Source organism: Oryctolagus cuniculus, chromosome 10 (assembly GCF_964237555.1).
Source record: "Oryctolagus cuniculus chromosome 10, mOryCun1.1, whole genome shotgun sequence".
Classification (NCBI taxonomy): domain Eukaryota; kingdom Metazoa; phylum Chordata; class Mammalia; order Lagomorpha; family Leporidae; genus Oryctolagus; species Oryctolagus cuniculus.
Genome location: NC_091441.1, coordinates 14,731,708 through 14,749,219, shown reverse-complemented (window position 1 = coordinate 14,749,219; position 17,512 = coordinate 14,731,708). Strand labels below are relative to the sequence as shown.

Sequence of the window (17,512 nt, the reverse complement as noted above, 5' to 3'; positions counted from 1 at the left end):
TGTTAGCAAGGAAAGCATGAGTTAAATTGAGAGAAAGGATTAACGAAGGAAAGTGTGAGTTACAATTTGTCAGAATGCAGGTCTCCACATGCTGACAGACACAGAAAATATGAGTAATTAAATAATTCAGGCAAAAAGCCAACTGTCCTCCTGTTATTTTATTTGAATTTTTGGCCAAGATAAACCTGAAGAGTGTATTGGCTTGTGAAAGAGAATCTAGGGTGGGGCTAAAAAGAGGGAGGTGCTAGAACTTAATCTTCTTTTCCTTTAGTTAAAACTTCACAGATTCTTCAGTCCCTTTCTAAAGGAACAATTGTCAATTCTGCTCCAGTGGAAGAACACAAGGTATTGTAAATACTTTTTGATTAAAAATGTTTACTTACGCTTTTCCCCCTTTTTCTTGAGGTGTCTAACTGAATAACAAATGATCAAGGCACTTTCTTCCTACAGAAAACCTCAGAAGTAATAGAAAGGAGCTCAGCTTCTAAGAATTTTCTATACAAGTTAGGGAGACTTAACCCTGATGTGGTTTAACACTTGTGCTCAAAGGAGTCTAATGGGAAGAGAGAACCATTTCTAATGAAGTTAGAGAAATTTTTTTGCCAAGAATTGTGAAACCATGAGTGGAGTTTCCTTCAGTCGTGTTCGTGGATTTACTATTTCTGTACTCGTGTTTGTCAATATAGGAAATAGAATATTCTCCAGATAACTGAGCCCAAATCTTTCCAATTCTGCAGAACAGTGGGCTTGGCAACATGAATTTAGACTCTGGTCATTTATCTGTGGAGTTTATGTTTTGACTCTCTGTTTCACCACCCAACACCCCACTCTCCTGTCCTAGCCCTGTTCCATGGGACCTTGGATTTCTTCTCTTCTGTGTAGAAATCCATGAAGTGGGTAACATCATCAGCATCATCAGCATGTCAAGAGGGCTTGGATATTCTCTCATGGAAAAAGGGACAAGAGTCCTTTCCCCAGACTCCTTTTCTTCCTTAACTTCTGATTTCCTTCCCTTTCAGGTTTGTCCCCCCTCATTATCAAATCTCTCTTTTTCCACTAAAATATTAAAGATGGTAACATACAATGGAAAAGGCATTCCAAGTCAAGAGAATGGGGATACAATTTCGGCTCTATTCCTTAGTTCTTTCAGCATCCTTGGGCTTGAGTTACTTAGAAAAAAATGGGAGAATTGAGTTAGGGAGACTTCTAGAATCTTTCCAACTCTGTTATGCTAGGAGTATGTATACCCTTATTGAGAAATTTTGATACATGACACAATTCGTTTCTTAATTACCTAGTTCTTTTCAGCTTCTTCCCTAAGCCTAATTTTATATTGAGCATATAATGTGAATATGCATGCTAGGGCATATATATGTACATAAACAGTTTTTGGCCTTTGAAAACTGTGAAAGGGCAATTCATTTCAAAATCAGCATAGTTGGCTTCAGATCTAGATATTTACACACTTATTTGAAAAGACAACTGTCTAACTCCTGAGTGAATATATTATTTCCTGTTAACTCTCATCCCCAAATTCTACATCCTTCAGCAAACACTTTTCACTATTGGGTTCAATATTTCTAATGTATGGATTAGTATTTCCTTAAATTTCATTTTTAAAGGAATGAATTGTTCCTCTTATATGTTTTCATCTGTATCTGAAATATTAATGATGAAATCAATGAGGCTACTAATGAAGCTGAAGATAATCGGATATTAACCTTTCACAAAAAATTACCTTCTTAATTTGGTGAGAATAATTTTTTTAAGATTTATTTATTTGAAAGTCAGAGTTACACAGAGAGAGGAGAGGCAGAGAGAGAGAGAGAGAGAGAGAGGTCTTCCATCCAATGGTTCACTCCCCAATTGGCCACAATGGCCAGAACTGCTCTGATCTGAAGCCAGGAGCCAGGAGCTTCCTCTGGGTCTCCCATGTGGGTTCTGCGGCCCGAAGACTTGGGCCATCTTCCATTGGTTTCCCAGGCCATAGCTGAGAGCTGGGTTGGAAGTGGAGCAGTTGGGTCTCCAACCTGTGCCCATATGGGATGCCGGCACTTCAGGCCAGGGCGTTAACCCGCTGCGCCACAGCGCCGGCCCCTAATTTTTTCAGTATTACCATAAACTATAGGTGAAAAGATAAGGATGCTAGGCCCTAAGATGTTATACTCCTCCCCCATCATAATGAGTAATAATTTGGCCATGGAGTCAAATATTTCCTACATGAAAATAATTTATGAGTTTTTTAAAAATGATTTTATTTACCTATTTGAAAGTCAGAGTTACAGGAGAGAGAAAGAAATCTTCCATCTTCTGGTTCACTTCTCAGATAGCCACAACAGCCAGGGCTGGGCCAGGCCAAATCAAGGAACCCAGAGCTTCCTCCAGGTCTCCCATATGGGTACAGGGGCCCAAACACTTCAGCCATCTTCTACTGCTTTTCCCAGGCCAGTAGCAGGGAGTTGGATCAGAAGTGGAGCAACAGAGACTTGAACCCACACCCATATGGGTATTGGCAGAAGGTGTTTTTACCCACTATGCTACAATGTTGCCCCCCCAGTTCATGAGTTTTCAAAAGATAAATAAAAATTAATAACTGCTGGTGAGGATGTGGAGAAAAAGATACCCTAGTATACTGTTGGTGGGGATGTAAATTAGTACAACCAATATGGAAGACAGCATAGAGGTCTGTCAGAAACCTGAAAATACGTCTACTGGATGACCCTGACATCAATCTCCTGGTAATTTACCCAAGTGAAACGAAATCAGCACATTAGAGTTATCCGTACCCCTATATTTATTGCAGCTCAATTCACAGTAGCTAAGATATGGAATCAACTGATTGTTGTCCATAAACTGATGACTAGATAAAGAAAAAAAAATATATATATATAGAATACTATTGAATACTACTCAACCAAAAAAAAATGAGTAAAATCCTGTCTTTTGTAACAAAATGGATGCAATTGGAAACCATTATGCTTAGTGAAATAAGCCAGTCCTAAAAAGACAAATATCATATGTTTTCTCTCATATGTGGTAGTTAATACAGAATACAAAAAAAATGTATAGGAATGAAAGGGACACCTTGTGACTGATTGGTGCTTTTAGCTCTGTTTATACTCCCGTGGAACTGTGGTCCTTCTACTTTTTACTTGATTATTATGGTTAGTGATGCATTAATCCTGTGATTTCAGAGTGGATCGAGATTATATGCTAGGGGCCAGTGCTGTGGCAGAGGTGAGGTCACTGGCTGCAGTGCTGGCATTCCATATGGGTGCCTGTTTGAGTTCCACTTCTGATCCAGCTCTCTGCTATGGCCTGGGAAGGCAGTGGAAGATGGCCCAAGTGTTTGGGCCCCTGAACCCACGTGGGAGACGCAGGAGAAACTCCTGGGTCCTGGCTTCAGAATGGCACAGCCCCAGCTGTTGTGGTCTGTTGGGGAGTGAACCAGCAGATGGGGGACCTCTCTTACTCTCTATGCCTCTCCTTTTCTCTGTGTAACTCTGAGTTTCAAATAAATAAATAATCTTGGCCTGCGCCACAGCTCACTAGGCTAATCCTCTGCCTAGCGGCGCCGGCACACTGGGTTCTAGTCTTGCTCGGGGCGCCGGATTCTGTCCCGGTTGCCCCTCTTCCAGGCCAGCTCTCTGCTGTGGCCAGGGAGTGCAGTGGAGGATGGCCCAAATGCTTGGGCCCTGCACCCCATGGGAGACCAGGATAAGCACCTGGCTCCTGCCATCTTATCAGCGCGGTGCGCCGGCCGTGGCGGCCATTGGAGGGTGAACCAACAGCAAAGGAAGACCTTTCTCTCTGTCTCTCAGTGTCTACTCTGCCTGTCAAAAAAAAATCTTTTAAAAAAAGAAAATTGTATTTTAGCAAAAGTCAAAAAACAGAACAGGAAGGAAGGAAAGAAGATTGAGGGACAGAGGAAAATATAGTTGTCTTCTCAGAATTTTATCTATGAAATATGAAATCTGTTCTTTTTTTAAAGATTTATGTATTTATTTGAAAGACTTAGGGAGAATAGGCAGAGAGAGAGAGAGAGAGAGAGATGTTTTCCATCCGATGATTCACTCCCCAATTGGCTACAACAGCTGGAGCTGTGCCGATCTGAAGCCAGGAGCCAGGAGCTTCCTCTGGGTCTCCCACGTGGGTTCAGGGGCCCAAGGACTTGGGCCATCTTCCACTGCTTTCCTAGGCCATAGCTGAGAGCTGGATCAGAAGTGGAGCAGCCGGGTCTTGAACCAGTGCCATATGGGATGCCGGCACTTCAGGCCAGGGTGTTAACCTCCTGCGCCACAGCACCAGCCCTGAAATCTGTTCTTATATTAATACATTTTTTAAAAAGATAAATCTGTATAGACAGTAAGCAAATTGTCATGTGGACAAATACAGTGTTAAAGGAATTGGAGAAGTTATTTCCAAGATGACACTTGATTTCTCAAGAAAACATACTCACAGGTAACTTTTGTATACTTTATGAACAAGTAGAATTACTACAAAATTAGAGAGCTTTTTCAAGTCAAATAGTGTTAGCCTGAGATCAACTTGAGCTGTTATGGTAGGCAGAGGCCACACCTAGGGCATGATGTAGAGGCTGGAAAGTGTAAGCTTATTGTTAGGAGGGATTTCAATAGTATGACTGTTAATTCTAAGTCATGATGAAACCAACACTTTGTCTACCCATACCACTCCCTAGATTCAATTATTTGGCTAGAGAGAATTCATGACTTTTTTTAAAGCTTTCATCATGGGTTTCTTGAAAGGTCAAGTCTGTGCAGGTAATCCTTACTAAATAAACATTATTTCTTTGTGACTGGAAGAAAAATCCTGGTTAAGTCAGGGTAAGACCAAACTTTATACATTGGCACTAATGAATTCCAATTCTAAGGGATTTGATTTGTTCTTAGTTATTTACTCAGCTTGAGGAATTATTTTTCCAGATGGGTTGAACTAGCTATGTCTTTGATACAGACTCACATTTATATTTTAATTTAAAATATCAGGGCAATTAGAGGTGAAATTCAGAAGCTGAATATAATGTCAAAAATGATAAGAAAAGTCTGAATCCTCTTGTTCCAAAGGAAGATTTTCAGAGTATTTCCATTAAAGGAGAAAAAAAAGACAAATTAATGTTAGCTTTTCAAGTTTTCTATAATCATTTCTCATGTAATTTTGCATGGTTTTAAGTTTAAATAACTAAAAACTGGTGAATAGTGACCAAACAATGAACACTATAAATGGGAAAACATAGTATTTTAAGCATTCACTTTGTGCAAAGTCCTGGGTGAGATGTTGTTGGATGTTCAAAGCAGTTTAAGGAGGAATTTTTATTCTCCAGAAGCCATCGTGGAGTTCATAATACTAGGAAAAAAAAAACCAAGAAAACAAAACTAGTGATGTGATAAATGTCAGGCTAGTGCCAAAAATTGTTATGGAATCCAGCAGCTAAGTGACAAGAATCCAATTCTTCTCAGAAGTGCAATAGTCATGAAATTTCAGACAAATCTCTTAGATTCTCTGGACATCAGTGTTTTAATTTATGAAATAATAATGTTAGGACTAGAATTCTGCTAGAGTCCATTCAACTCTTGTGAATGTATGTGGGTATACATACATACAAGGTTCTTGAGTTAAAAGAAACTAGAATAATACAATAAACTTACATTGGAGTGAAATAGTTTTCAAAACACATGCATACGATTTTCATAATATGCATTTTTATGAACTTTTTGAAGACCCCTTATATATGATTGAATGCTTTTATAAAACTGAAATAAATGGAAAGGATTATTAATGTTCTCTTTATCTTACACTTTATTTTTCTTAGATTCTCCCAATGGACTCCCTAGCAACATCAATCAACCAGTTTGCCCTTGAGTTTAGCAAAAAGCTATCTGAATCTGCTGAGGGTAAAAACATTTTCTTTTCTCCCTGGGGCATCTCAACTTCCTTGGCCATGGTGTATTTGGGCACCAAGGGGTCTACTGCAGCCCAAGTGGCCCAGGTGAGTGAAAAAGTTTGATCATCCTCTGTTGTCTCAGAGCTGAATGCTTTATTTGCCTTTTGACTTCTGTTTTCTCCTTAAACCACAATAGCCAACGTTTTCCAACAAAATCCTAGTCCAAAAGGTAAACATAAAAAGTGATAAACCAAAGAAGGGAAAATAAGAAAGAAATTCATTTGAAAACTATTACGCAGAAACCTGCTTAAGAACCTGTGTCTTCTAACAAAATAAATGGAGAAATGATCACTTTATCAATTTTTGGCTCAATACCAAAACTTCTTTTATTTTGGTGATTAAGCTATGTCAAGAAGTAATGGTTCGCATTTTAAATGCTGGAATTATTTAGCATCTTTCTAATTTATGAGGATTTTATGGAAGATACAAAAAAGATAACTAAAATGTTTCTGTTCCTCATGTTTCATTTGATTCTTCAACATTTGGTTTGAACCCACTAAGATCATTACAATAGGCAAACAATATTTTGCATAAAGAAGTATTGATTTACTGTAAATGTCCTTAAAGCATTGAGAGTATAAATATATACAAATAGCCATTGACAGCAAAGTATGCAGTAAACAGCCATGTGTATGTGTGTTTAACAGCAGGGAACTTCATAAAGTTCACAGAAAATTCATGTTACGAGAAAACTGTGGATAAACTTCAAAAATATTTTCTCTAAAATAAACATCTTTAAATTCTCTTTTCACAAACTTTTGAAGTACTTTTGTGCACATAAGTACGGATGCCTAAACACTCAAATGTACATATAAATATGCTTTTAAATAAAAATAATAAGAAAAAACAGTTAAAATACATTACTCTTGTAATAATCACAAGATTAAGAGACAGAATTTTCACCTTAAAAGGAGCTCCATTTGTCAAGTCCAGAGATGGGAATTGCCAGGAATTTTGAGTGAGGTTTGCAGAATATACATTTTGTTGGTTTCGATGCAGGATATTACCCTTACTCTTTTAGTTCACAACATATTGTATGGTTTAAAAACAACAACAAAAACCTTCTGGCTCACAACAAGTTCTCTTTTTTTTTTTTTTTTTTTTTTTTTTTTTTTTATTTTTTATTTTTGACAGGCAGAGTGGATAGTGAGAGAGAGAGAGACAGAGAGAAAGGTCTTCCTTTGCCGTTGGTTCACCCTCCAATGGCCGCCGCGGCCGGCGCGCTGCGGCCGGCGCACCGCGCTGATCCGATGGCAGGAGCCAGGAGCCAGGTGCTTTTCCTGGTCTCCCATGGGGTGCAGGGCCCAAGCACCTGGGCCATCCTCCACTGCACTCCCTGGCCACAGCAGAGGGCTGGCCTGGAAGAGGGGCAACCGGGACAGAATCCGGCGCCCCGACCGGGACTAGAACCCGGTGTGCCGGCGCCGCTAGGCGGAGGATTAGCCTAGTGAGCCGCGGCGCCGGCCCACAACAAGTTAATTATTGGTGAATTAATTAAAAAGGCTTAGTCATTAACAGAGACTTAATCTAAGTGGGATCCAATTTGCATATATTTGTATAATTATGTTGCTAGACGCTGTTTGTCCTCATTTTAAATATTAGCAGCTTCAGTTGTAAATGAGCCTAATGAATTTCCCTGTGCTCTCCTTTTTTCTGTGACAGGGAGTTCTTGTTCTGTTACCATGAGTCAGTAAAACCCTTGATAATTTATGCTTTATACCTTATTGTGAGCTGAGTACAGAATGTGGGGAAAGAATTATCACCTTCTGTTCTACTGTTACAAGAGTCAAGGGAAGCAGAGCTATCCACATCCTTCCTGTTGACTTTCAATGTAATGCTGGGTTGGTCACAAAGATTATGTCTATATATGTCAAGTGTTGGTAGACAATGAGACTGATGCACTTAATTAAAATAAAACAACTAAAGTCCCCCAATTTGTCATATAATTAGAGTGGTGGTGGATTTATTTAAATCATCAAAAGATTGTCTCAATGGAACACATAGACTTCAAAATTACCATGGGTAAAAATGAAATATTGAAAATAATAGAAATTTGCCTTAGAAGATTCCCAACAGCATCTTCTGTTTCCAATAAAAAGTATTAAAATAAAGAAATTAGCAACTTAAATTAGACTTTCAAAAATTCACTTAAAAGTAGTTCTTGATTCAGTTCAATTAACACATCATTTAAGTAAAATCAGAGCTCCCTTGTTCAATTAATTATATGTCCTACAAGTATAGGAATGACCGATTTGCACTTACAGATGCAGATTCCATCTGATTTTTTTGCAATGTATATTCATTTGTCTTTTTAATGAAATATTTGTCTTTTTATTGAACAGGTGCTTCAATTCAACAGAGACCAGGACATGAAATGCCCTGAAAATGAAAAGAAAAGGAAAATGGTATAACTTTTCTTTTAATACATTTGATGATTAAGGAGAAAGCACTTTTAGCGTTTGTATTTTAATGGTTAATTTAAGCAAATTTTAATGGGTAACTTTTCTTTGAAACATACAAGAGTCTTCAAAAAGTTCACAAAAGATATGTATAATGAAAATGCTGTGCATGGATTTTAAAATTTTTGTACCCAAATACCTTTGATATCATTTCCATGAACTTCTTAAATCTCTTTGAATATTAAAATTATAGAAAAAATTTTCAGATTATGAATTGTACACATTTTTGGAAAGTCATATTCTTGTCCCTTGTTACCACCCCCTTTTGACAACTTTGAAAGTGTCTCTACTTTCAAACTTGCTCTTGCTTGCCTTTACAAACTAAATGTGAAGAAAGCCATGCCCTGATAACGTTTTTTTGCGCCAATAACATTGAGAAAAAAATTGTATCTATCTTAGAACCATTATTAACTTTTGTTTGCAACACACTAAATTATTTCAACTAGTTAAGGGTTACTCACATATATGTTGTTCAACTTTTTTCTCTTTTTTTACCGATTTCTTTTGTTTTAAAGGAATTCAACTTGGGCAAAGTTGAAGAAATAAACTCTCACTTCCAGATGCTTATCTCCGAAATTGTCAAGCCCAGCAATTCCTACATACTTAAAACAGCCAATAGGATATATGCAGAGAAGGCATACCCGTTTCACAACGTAAGTGCAAATGTCTCTTTTTAAGCTAATGGGAAAGAAAGTGCCATGTGAGACTGATCAATAAATTCTTTGTGCATTGATTCCTGGGACAAGCTTACCATGGTCATTACTTCCCAGCAAACAATCATTTAGACTAAGCAATAATTGTCTAGCTATAAAGGAAAACCTTAATGGGTCTCAAACAAGATGTAATGATCAAATGTTTCTGTGCAGAATAACGGGGCTATGTTCACTCCCTTTCCATCAGGAATGGCCCATGGACACAACTGGAAATGTGATCTGTCTAATCCTAAGGCTAGAACATTTGATTAAGAAGAAACAGAGTGAAAAACACAGAGGAACAGGGGTTGTTCACCATGGGGCTGTGGCTTGAGACAATGTCCCATACAGCAAAGCTGACCTTGGCATGAGATAAATGTGCACTTTCATATCATGACATTAAAGACCCTGGAAATACGAAACATGAAATATTATCTACTTCTTCCCTTCACTAGTGATTAAAACTCCACTAAAACAGTTCATGAGAATTATGACCTGTTAAGACTCAGCTACTCTTGAGAGTGGCACAGCCCAAACCAGGTTGACCATTTAACTCTTTCATTGTAATTTATCACATCTTTTGGCACACATCAAAAAAGACCAGAAGAACCAGCTTTTGATGGGCTTAGGAATGTTTTCTTCAGGAGCCCTACACAAGGTTCTTGGATGTTTAGGGTCCACACAAGGAAGCTACCAGATCCACAGGCTTCACGTCCTCATCACTTTCAACCATGACTACCAATACATCTTTGCCACTGGGGTCAGCCCTGTGGTTCAGAGAGACCTCCCTTTCCACTCTTGCTGTTTTCCAGGCCTGAATAAAAATAGACAAGATGAGGATATGAAAGCCCTAGCATTGTGGGTGGCTGACTTTTCACAACTGAAGTTCTGCATGGATGGTTGGTTCCCCGCTAAGTCTGAAGATGGAAATCTAAAGCAAAACTGAGAGTGGGGAAACAAAAGAAAGTGAATGATGAGGGAGGAATCAGCCATTGTCCATCAACCTAGCTCTTTTGGTGATCTAAATAGATTTGATTTCTCAGTTTTGGACAAGCTGTACAAAATGGGATTTTGCCTGTGTCTTTCAGAAATACTTAGATGACATTAGAACATATTTTGGAGCAGAGCCACAGGCTGTTAACTTTATGGAAGCTTCTGACCAAATCAGAAAGCAGATCAACTCCTGGGTTGAAAGCCAAACTGATGGTAAGCTGTCAGCAGGGTCTCAGCAGAGACATCTCCCTAAGCATTGCTTCATCTGTTCTAACTTGTGCTGTGTGTAAGTATAGGTAATTATTAAATAGAACTTTGGATACATTCTAAATATTTAAAGCATCTCTTCTATTCAGGCCCATAATTTTTAGATTCACGGCTTTTCCAATAAGTCTTAAGAAAAACACATAAGTCAAACCATCACTTTACCAAGGAGACAAGAAAATGATCACATCGCACCAATTCCAAAACAGAGTTCAAGGATACGAAGCAGGAACATGCAAAAAGAAATATAAGATGTGGTTGCATTTGTAGTTTTTAAAGAAAAATAGATATTAATTAGTGACAAAAAACGTGGCATTAACTCTGCTGTATAATCTTAGGTATTTTTTAAAATGAGATCATGCATTAGAGTGTGGGATAGGAAATGTTTCATTTCAACAGTTTGGGAGGCTAGGAGTCAAACTCAGGCTGTCAGCTGGGTCCTGCTCCCTTCTTAGTTTCTGGTGCTGGCTGGTAATTCTTGGTGTTCCTTGGCATGGAGACATAGCCTTCCATTCTTTCATGACTGGTGGGGCAAACAGGTTTCCTCAATCCCCTTTATCAGGGGCACTGACTCCATTTGTGAGGGCAAGTCCTTGTGATCTATCTAGTCACTTTCCAAAGGTCCGACCTCTTAATATGTTGAGTTTTAGGCTCCAAGAAGTGAATATTAGAGGGACACAAATATTCAGATTATAGCAGTAATACACTATATTAATAGATTTCCTGATACGTGTTTCTTACATTCTTAAAATAATAGTAATTAAATTTATTGGTTAAAGTTCAATTTGGGGTTTTTGTGGTTTATATTCCTAAGATGGATTGGTTTACAGGTGGGGATTTTGTGCTTCCTTTGTCGTGTGTGACTTTCATAAAAAGTAATCAAAGAACTTTCTATTTTACTCTTTGAAATTGCTTTAATAATGTAGAATTTAGTCAGTTACTTGAAGATTTAAAAGAATCCACCTGTCTAAATGTCCAGGATTGACTCTTCTTTGCATAAAAGTAGTCACTTGACAGTTTTCTCCTTTCACCCATCTGATTTTATGATTCAGATTTCATACTGATTCATGAATTTCTGGTGATAATTTCCTGAGAATCATCCATGTCATCTTCTAATTGAGTGCTACAAGATATCCCTTACGATTTTAAATCTCCTGCATGTCTATATTTTTGCATTTTAAAGCTCAGCCTTTTACTTTGAGTGGATGCTATTTCAGGGTGAAGCTAGATTAGAGAGGAGGTTTGCTTCTACCTCAGTCATCAAATATATTGCTCCTTCAACTGAACACTAATACCTGATTTGATTGAATATTTTTGCTCAGTACTTCGAGGTGCTTTACTGAGAAGCTTGGAGAAAATGTGTTGGGGGCTGCTAGACGAGTTTCAGTTTAAACAGGAACCAGAACGATCTGATATAAACAGAAAAAGCAGTGTTTTGGGCAATGGGGAAATATTGGCATAACCTTCAGATGTTAATCAGAGCAGGTTACAGTTGGGGGCTACCAACACAAATGAAAGAGAAGGAAGCATTTCAGTTTCCTCAAAATAGAAGTGCGAAAGAACTCATCCTGGAGGGAAGTTTTCATAATCAAAATGTGAATCTATACTTACTGTGATGAACACCTATGGACCAGTCAATCTATTTCTCCAGGGTCTCACTCTTTCCTCAGTGTTTCTGGGAAGGAATAGTACTCATCCCTACAATGTATCATTTCTGGAAAATCTGAAACCAGAAGTTTAAAAGAAACACTTTCCTTGTTTCAGAAAAACGGAAAGCTTGGTTATTTTCAATTGAAATATACACATTTCTGCTAGCCATTGGAACTGTCCTTGTGCTCCTGTAGGTAAAATCCTGAATCTCCTACCTGAAGACTCTGTGGATTCTACCACCAAGATGGTTCTGGTGAATGCCCTGTACTTTAAAGGTACTTGGGAACATCAATTCTCAGTGAAAAACACCACAGAAAAGCCTTTCAGAATAAACAAGGTAAGAGCCTAATAAAAATCAACTTGAAATTTTTCCATTCCAGTATTTTTTAAAGATTTGTTTCATTATTTGAAAGACATAGTAACAGAATGAGGAGCCTGGAACCACACCTGAGTTTCCCATCCAGGTGGCAGGGATGCAAGGACGTGGGCCATCGTCTGCTGCCTTCCAGGCACATGAGCTGGAACTGGATTGGAAATGCCAGGTGTCTAGCTGACGATCAGAAATGAGATGCTGATATTGCAAGCTGCAGCTTAACCTTCTCTGCCCCAGAGAAACTGCTCCAGTTTTCAATAATAATGATTAAAACTGCTATAAATAGCTATGGACAAGAGTCTTTTGTGTATACACAAGTTTTTGATGCATTTGGGCAATACCTATATCTAGAAAAATTACTGTAAAGAGCCTGACACGCTGTCTTCCAAAGTTGCTGTGCTGCTTTGCATCTGTCTTGGCAGAGTGGACAGTTCCTGTTGCTCCACATCCTCACCAAGGTTGGCTGTTATTGCCAGAGGTTTGGATTTTGTTCATTCTCATAGATGCGCTCGATTTTTGATCCTGTAATCACATTTGATTAACCATTTTCATATACTGTATGCTTTATCGATGATGTCTTTGTTCAGATATTTTGCCCATTTAACAAATTTTAGCTATTGTTGAGTTTTAAGAAGTCTTCATATATTTCAAATACTAGTCTTTAATTAGGTATGTGTTTTGCAGATGTTTTCTCTATTGCTTTTCATTGTCTTAGTGGATTTCAGTTTTTATGGCACTAAAATACTTTCTCAAGCATTTGCATGTGAAGTGTGCCTTAGCTTCTGGTTCAAGGTCATTTACAGAGTTTGCATAGAATGTGTATGTGTGTGTGTGTCTGTGTGTGTTTATTAGAAATTACCTGGCTTAGATTTGCAGAGATTGCCACAATAATGTTAGAGATAGAAATAAATTCCCATTCATTGTCTTAGTGATATTGTTCAGTAGAATATGTATTTCTACAAAGCAAGGTTTGAATAATTTTACTTGTCTCTTATCAGAGGATCACCCATTTCATCAGTGTTCCAGAAAACTAAGAACCAATGGTGATGGAGAATAAAGGATTTGGTGGAAACCTTTTTAGTGACTTTTCTATCTGTTTTTATAGACTACAAGCAAACCAGTGCAAATGATGTCCTTGAAACAAGAACTTCTAATTTTTCACATTCAAAATCCACAAGCCACAGGCCTTCAGCTCTACTATGAGAACCGTGATCTCAGCTTGTTTATACTGCTGCCAGAAGACATCAGTGGACTGGAACAGGTAAATACAGGAGTCTGTCTAATGAATGATAGGTTTTATGTTGCCATTTTTTGTGTCTTGCTGAGAAAACCTAAGAACATGGTCTCCCTGTTTTGTTTCATTCTTATAGAGGAAGGTGATGAACATACCTTGAGCCCTATGTATTTATCTTCATGCTATCATCTAAATTGTGTGAAATGCTATAAAGTCGATGTTACCCTTTCAAAAGGTTAGGTAATCTATACATATATACCTAACCTGGGATGGTCATACATACAGCAATAAGCTTAATAGAGACAGGTTCTCTGTGCCAGTCAGGGATCTCTCTATCTGGTAGGACTTAGGTAATTTGAGGGTAATTACTTTAATCACTTTAGTGTGTGTGTGTGTGTGTACATGTGTGTATTAAACACATTAAATTGTCTTTCGAAAGAAGTGTCAAAAATCACACATGAAGTTAGGAAACCTCAGGTGAAAATGTCTATCTCAGTATCATCTGTAAGTATGATACAATCTACTTCTCAGCCAAATTTCTCTTAAGCCTGACATACATTGGCTACGCCATGATTCTGAACAATTTGCCTAAATTAAATATTGATTTACCATGCAATAATTAGCATTTCTTTGCACAGTGCCTAATTTTGCGTATGCACCCAACTCTTAATACTTGCATGTTTCCATGACTCTAATAAGATGTGGAAAAGATTTCTAAATTGTACACAAAATTTGTGAAACTGGAGAAGATGGTAAAAATAAGGCCAGTGTAGACAAATAACCATTAGAGTCAAGATAAGGCATTCATCTTCAGAGTAAAGGTGCCTGAGTTCAAAGTGTTGTTCCATTCTTAATGTACATAGTTTACATGCATGTCACTGACAATCAACACTTGGTCCAGCAAACTCTCAAAATATCAAAAATTATGCTTTGAAACATATGCCATTTTAAAAAAACATATACATGCGTATGTATACATATGTTTATTATCTAAATTTTTTTTAAAAATATTTATTTATTTACTTGAGTTACAGAGGGAAAGACAGAGAGAGAGGTCTTCCATCCACTGGTTTACTCCCCAAATGGCCTCAACAGCTGGAGCTGAGCTGATCTGAAGCCAGGAGCTAGGAGTTTCCTCCTGGTCTCCCTTGTGAGTGCAGGAGCCCGAGCATTTGGGTTGTCTTTTACAGCTTTCCCAGGCCATCAGCAGGGAACTGGATCAGAAGTGTAGCAGCTAGGACTCGATCCAGCACCCATATGGGATGCCAACACCGCAGGAGGATGCTTAGCCTACTACGCCACAGCTCCGCCCCCAAGACAGTTGTTTTAATGTCTTTGTTTATTAAGTTTGATATCTGGGGTCCCTCAGGAATGGTTCCTGTCAGTTTATTTGGTTCTGCTGAATGAACCATGTTTTTTTTTTTTAAATTTAATTTAATTTTATTTTTTTTAACTTTTATTTAATGCATATAAATTTCCAAAGTACAACTCATGGGTTACAATGGCTTCCCCCCCATACCGTCCCTCCCACCCACAACCCTCCCCTTTCCCACTCCCTCTCCCCTTCCATTCACATCAAGATTCATTTTTGATTATCTTAATATACAGAAGATCAGCTTAGTATACATCAAGTATGGATTTCAACAGTTTGCTCCCACACAGAAACATAAAGTGAAAAATAATAGATGATTTTTTTTAAATGATGATGAAATCAGAGCAGACCTATTGTCATGTTTAATCCCAGTGAGAGTCAAGTTGGGAATTGATAATTTCTCTCTCTCTTTTTTTTTTTTTTTTTACAGAGGATCAGTTTAGTATGCATTAAGTAAGGATTTCAACAGTTTGCACCCCCATAGAAACACAAAGTGAAATATATTGTTTGAGTACTCGTTATAGCATTAAATCTCAATGTACAGCACATTAAGGATAGAGATCCTACATGAGGAGTAAGTGCACAGTGACTCCTGTTGTTGACTTTACCAATTGACACTCCTGTCTATGGCATCAGTAATCTCCCTATGCTCCAGTCATGAGTTTCCAAGGCTATGGAAGCCCTCTGAGTTCTCCAACTCTTATCTTGTTTAGACAAGGTCATAGTCAAAGTGGAGGTTCTCTCCTCCCTTCAGAGAAAGGTACCTCCTTCTTTGATGACCTGTTCTTTCCACTGGGATCTCACTCGCAGAGATCTTTTGCCAGAGTGTCTTGGCTTTCCATGCCTGAAATACTCTCATGAGCTTTTCAGCCAGCTCCGAATGCCTTTAGGGCTGATTCTGAGGCCAGAGTGCTATTTAGGACATCTGCCATTCTATGAGTCTGCTGAGTATCTCACTTCCCATGTTGGATCACTCTCCCCTTTATTTACTCTAAATTTTTTTATTATCTAAATTTTTATATATGAAGAGGAGAAAGGAATCTTTAAACTCACCATAAAAGTATTATTCTTAAGATTTTGATTTTTTATTACTTTTGTACCTGTTAATTTCATATTGTTGTCACTATAGAATATAGACATTTTAGATAATCCCAGGTTTTCTTTTCAAAGAATTGTCTCATGTTGATAAAATCAATCTTTCTATACCACACCATAGAGCTTATACTAGAGTATATGCTTTTGTGTAGACAACACCTAATGTATATTTATATTGATGCATTTGTGTTTCTATATAGTTAATGTCTTTCACACTATCACAGAAGTTATTCTTTTTTGAAACAAAGTCTAATTCCCCTATATCCCAAGAACTACTGAAGCTCAAACAAAATTCTGAAGATCAACAGTGTCAGGGACCCCATTACACAACAAAAGGGTCCTTAAATGTGTGTGTGTTGTATTACCCTGCATAATAGGAGCAACCATAATTCCTCTATGTAATTCCTAGTGGTCTCACTCAACCACTTTTTCTCAATGCACTTTTGAATTGCTGATTTCTTTTTCCTTGGTTCCAAATCTGCAGCTTGAAAAGACAATGACACATGAGAAGCTGAATGAGTGGACCAGTGAAGAAATGATGGAGTTGTATGATGTGCAGCTTCATCTTCCTAAATTCAAGCTGGAAGAGAGTTATGATCTCAAGTCACCCCTCACCAGTATGGGGATGAGCGATGCCTTTAGCCAGGGCAAAGCTGATTTCTCAGGAATGTCTTTGGGGAGAAACCTATTTCTGTACAATGTTTTCCACAAGGCTTTTGTGGAAATAAATGAGCAAGGTACAGAGGCAGCAGCTGGTTCTGCAAGTGAGGTGCGTTTTCGAATTCGAATCCCCTCCATTGAATTCAATGTAGATCACCCATTCCTTTTCTTCATCAGGCACAACAAAACCAAAAGCATTCTCTTTTATGGAAGGTTCTGTTCCCCCTAATCCTGCATCTTTTTCCTCAAGCAAGACCATCTTTCAGTGTGAAAAATATACCCCAGATGGAAAAGCACAATTACTCAAAAATCAGTGTTTAATTTGGATATTTTCCATATTGGAGTATTTAGAAACAAATATTGAAATAATACATTTCTGGTGATCATTTCATGTCTGTATACCCACAGAGAATGAGAATTAAAAAAAAATACCACATCAATATTTTTTGTCTTACTGTGTTTTTATTTATATGGTAGAAGTATGTTATTCAAATGAAGTCCTTATCTTGAGCTATTTTATTTTATTTTATTTATTCATTTTTTGTTTTTGCCAGGCAGAGTTAGACAGTGAGAGAGAGAGAAAGAGAGAGAGTTATAGACAGTGAGAGAGAGACAGATAGAAAGGTCTTCCTTCCGTTGGTTCACTCCCCTAATGGCTGCTACGGCCGGTGCTGCACTGATCTGAAGCCAGGAGCCAGGTGCTTCCTCCCGGTCTCCCATGTGGGTGCAGGGACCGAAGTACTTGGGCCATCCTCCTC

At 38.0% G+C, this 17,512-nt stretch overlaps 1 protein-coding gene across 2 annotated transcripts; it reads left to right on the top strand.

Moving 5' to 3' along the window:
* Positions 1-220: 220 nt before the first annotated feature.
* On the top strand, positions 221-17,194 carry SERPINB10 (serpin family B member 10). Of its 2 annotated transcripts, XM_008261389.4 has the most exons (8): positions 221-345; positions 5,831-6,007; positions 8,305-8,367; positions 8,937-9,074; positions 10,202-10,319; positions 12,215-12,357; positions 13,499-13,654; positions 16,579-17,194. In XM_008261389.4, exons 2-8 carry the CDS (start codon positions 5,840-5,842, stop codon positions 16,981-16,983), a joined length of 1,191 nt encoding a protein of 396 aa, XP_008259611.2. In that variant the 5' UTR covers positions 221-345; positions 5,831-5,839; the 3' UTR covers positions 16,984-17,194. The 2 variants fall into 2 exon arrangements, with proteins under 2 accessions (XP_008259611.2, NP_001164758.1); NM_001171287.1 differs by lacking the exon at positions 221-345 and having other exon boundaries at positions 5,840-6,007; positions 16,579-16,983.
* Positions 17,195-17,512: the final 318 nt, after the last annotated feature.

Excerpts from the sequence above, each read along its gene's own strand:
- SERPINB10 (XM_008261389.4), top strand. The coding sequence starts at position 5,840 with ATGGACTCCCTAGCAACATCAATCAACCAGTTTGCCCTTGAGTTTAGC. Across the intron at positions 8,368-8,936 it reads ATGAAAAGAAAAGGAAAATG|GAATTCAACTTGGGCAAAGT; the intron begins GTATAACTTTTC and ends TTTGTTTTAAAG. Across the intron at positions 12,358-13,498 it reads AGCCTTTCAGAATAAACAAG|ACTACAAGCAAACCAGTGCA; the intron begins GTAAGAGCCTAA and ends CTGTTTTTATAG.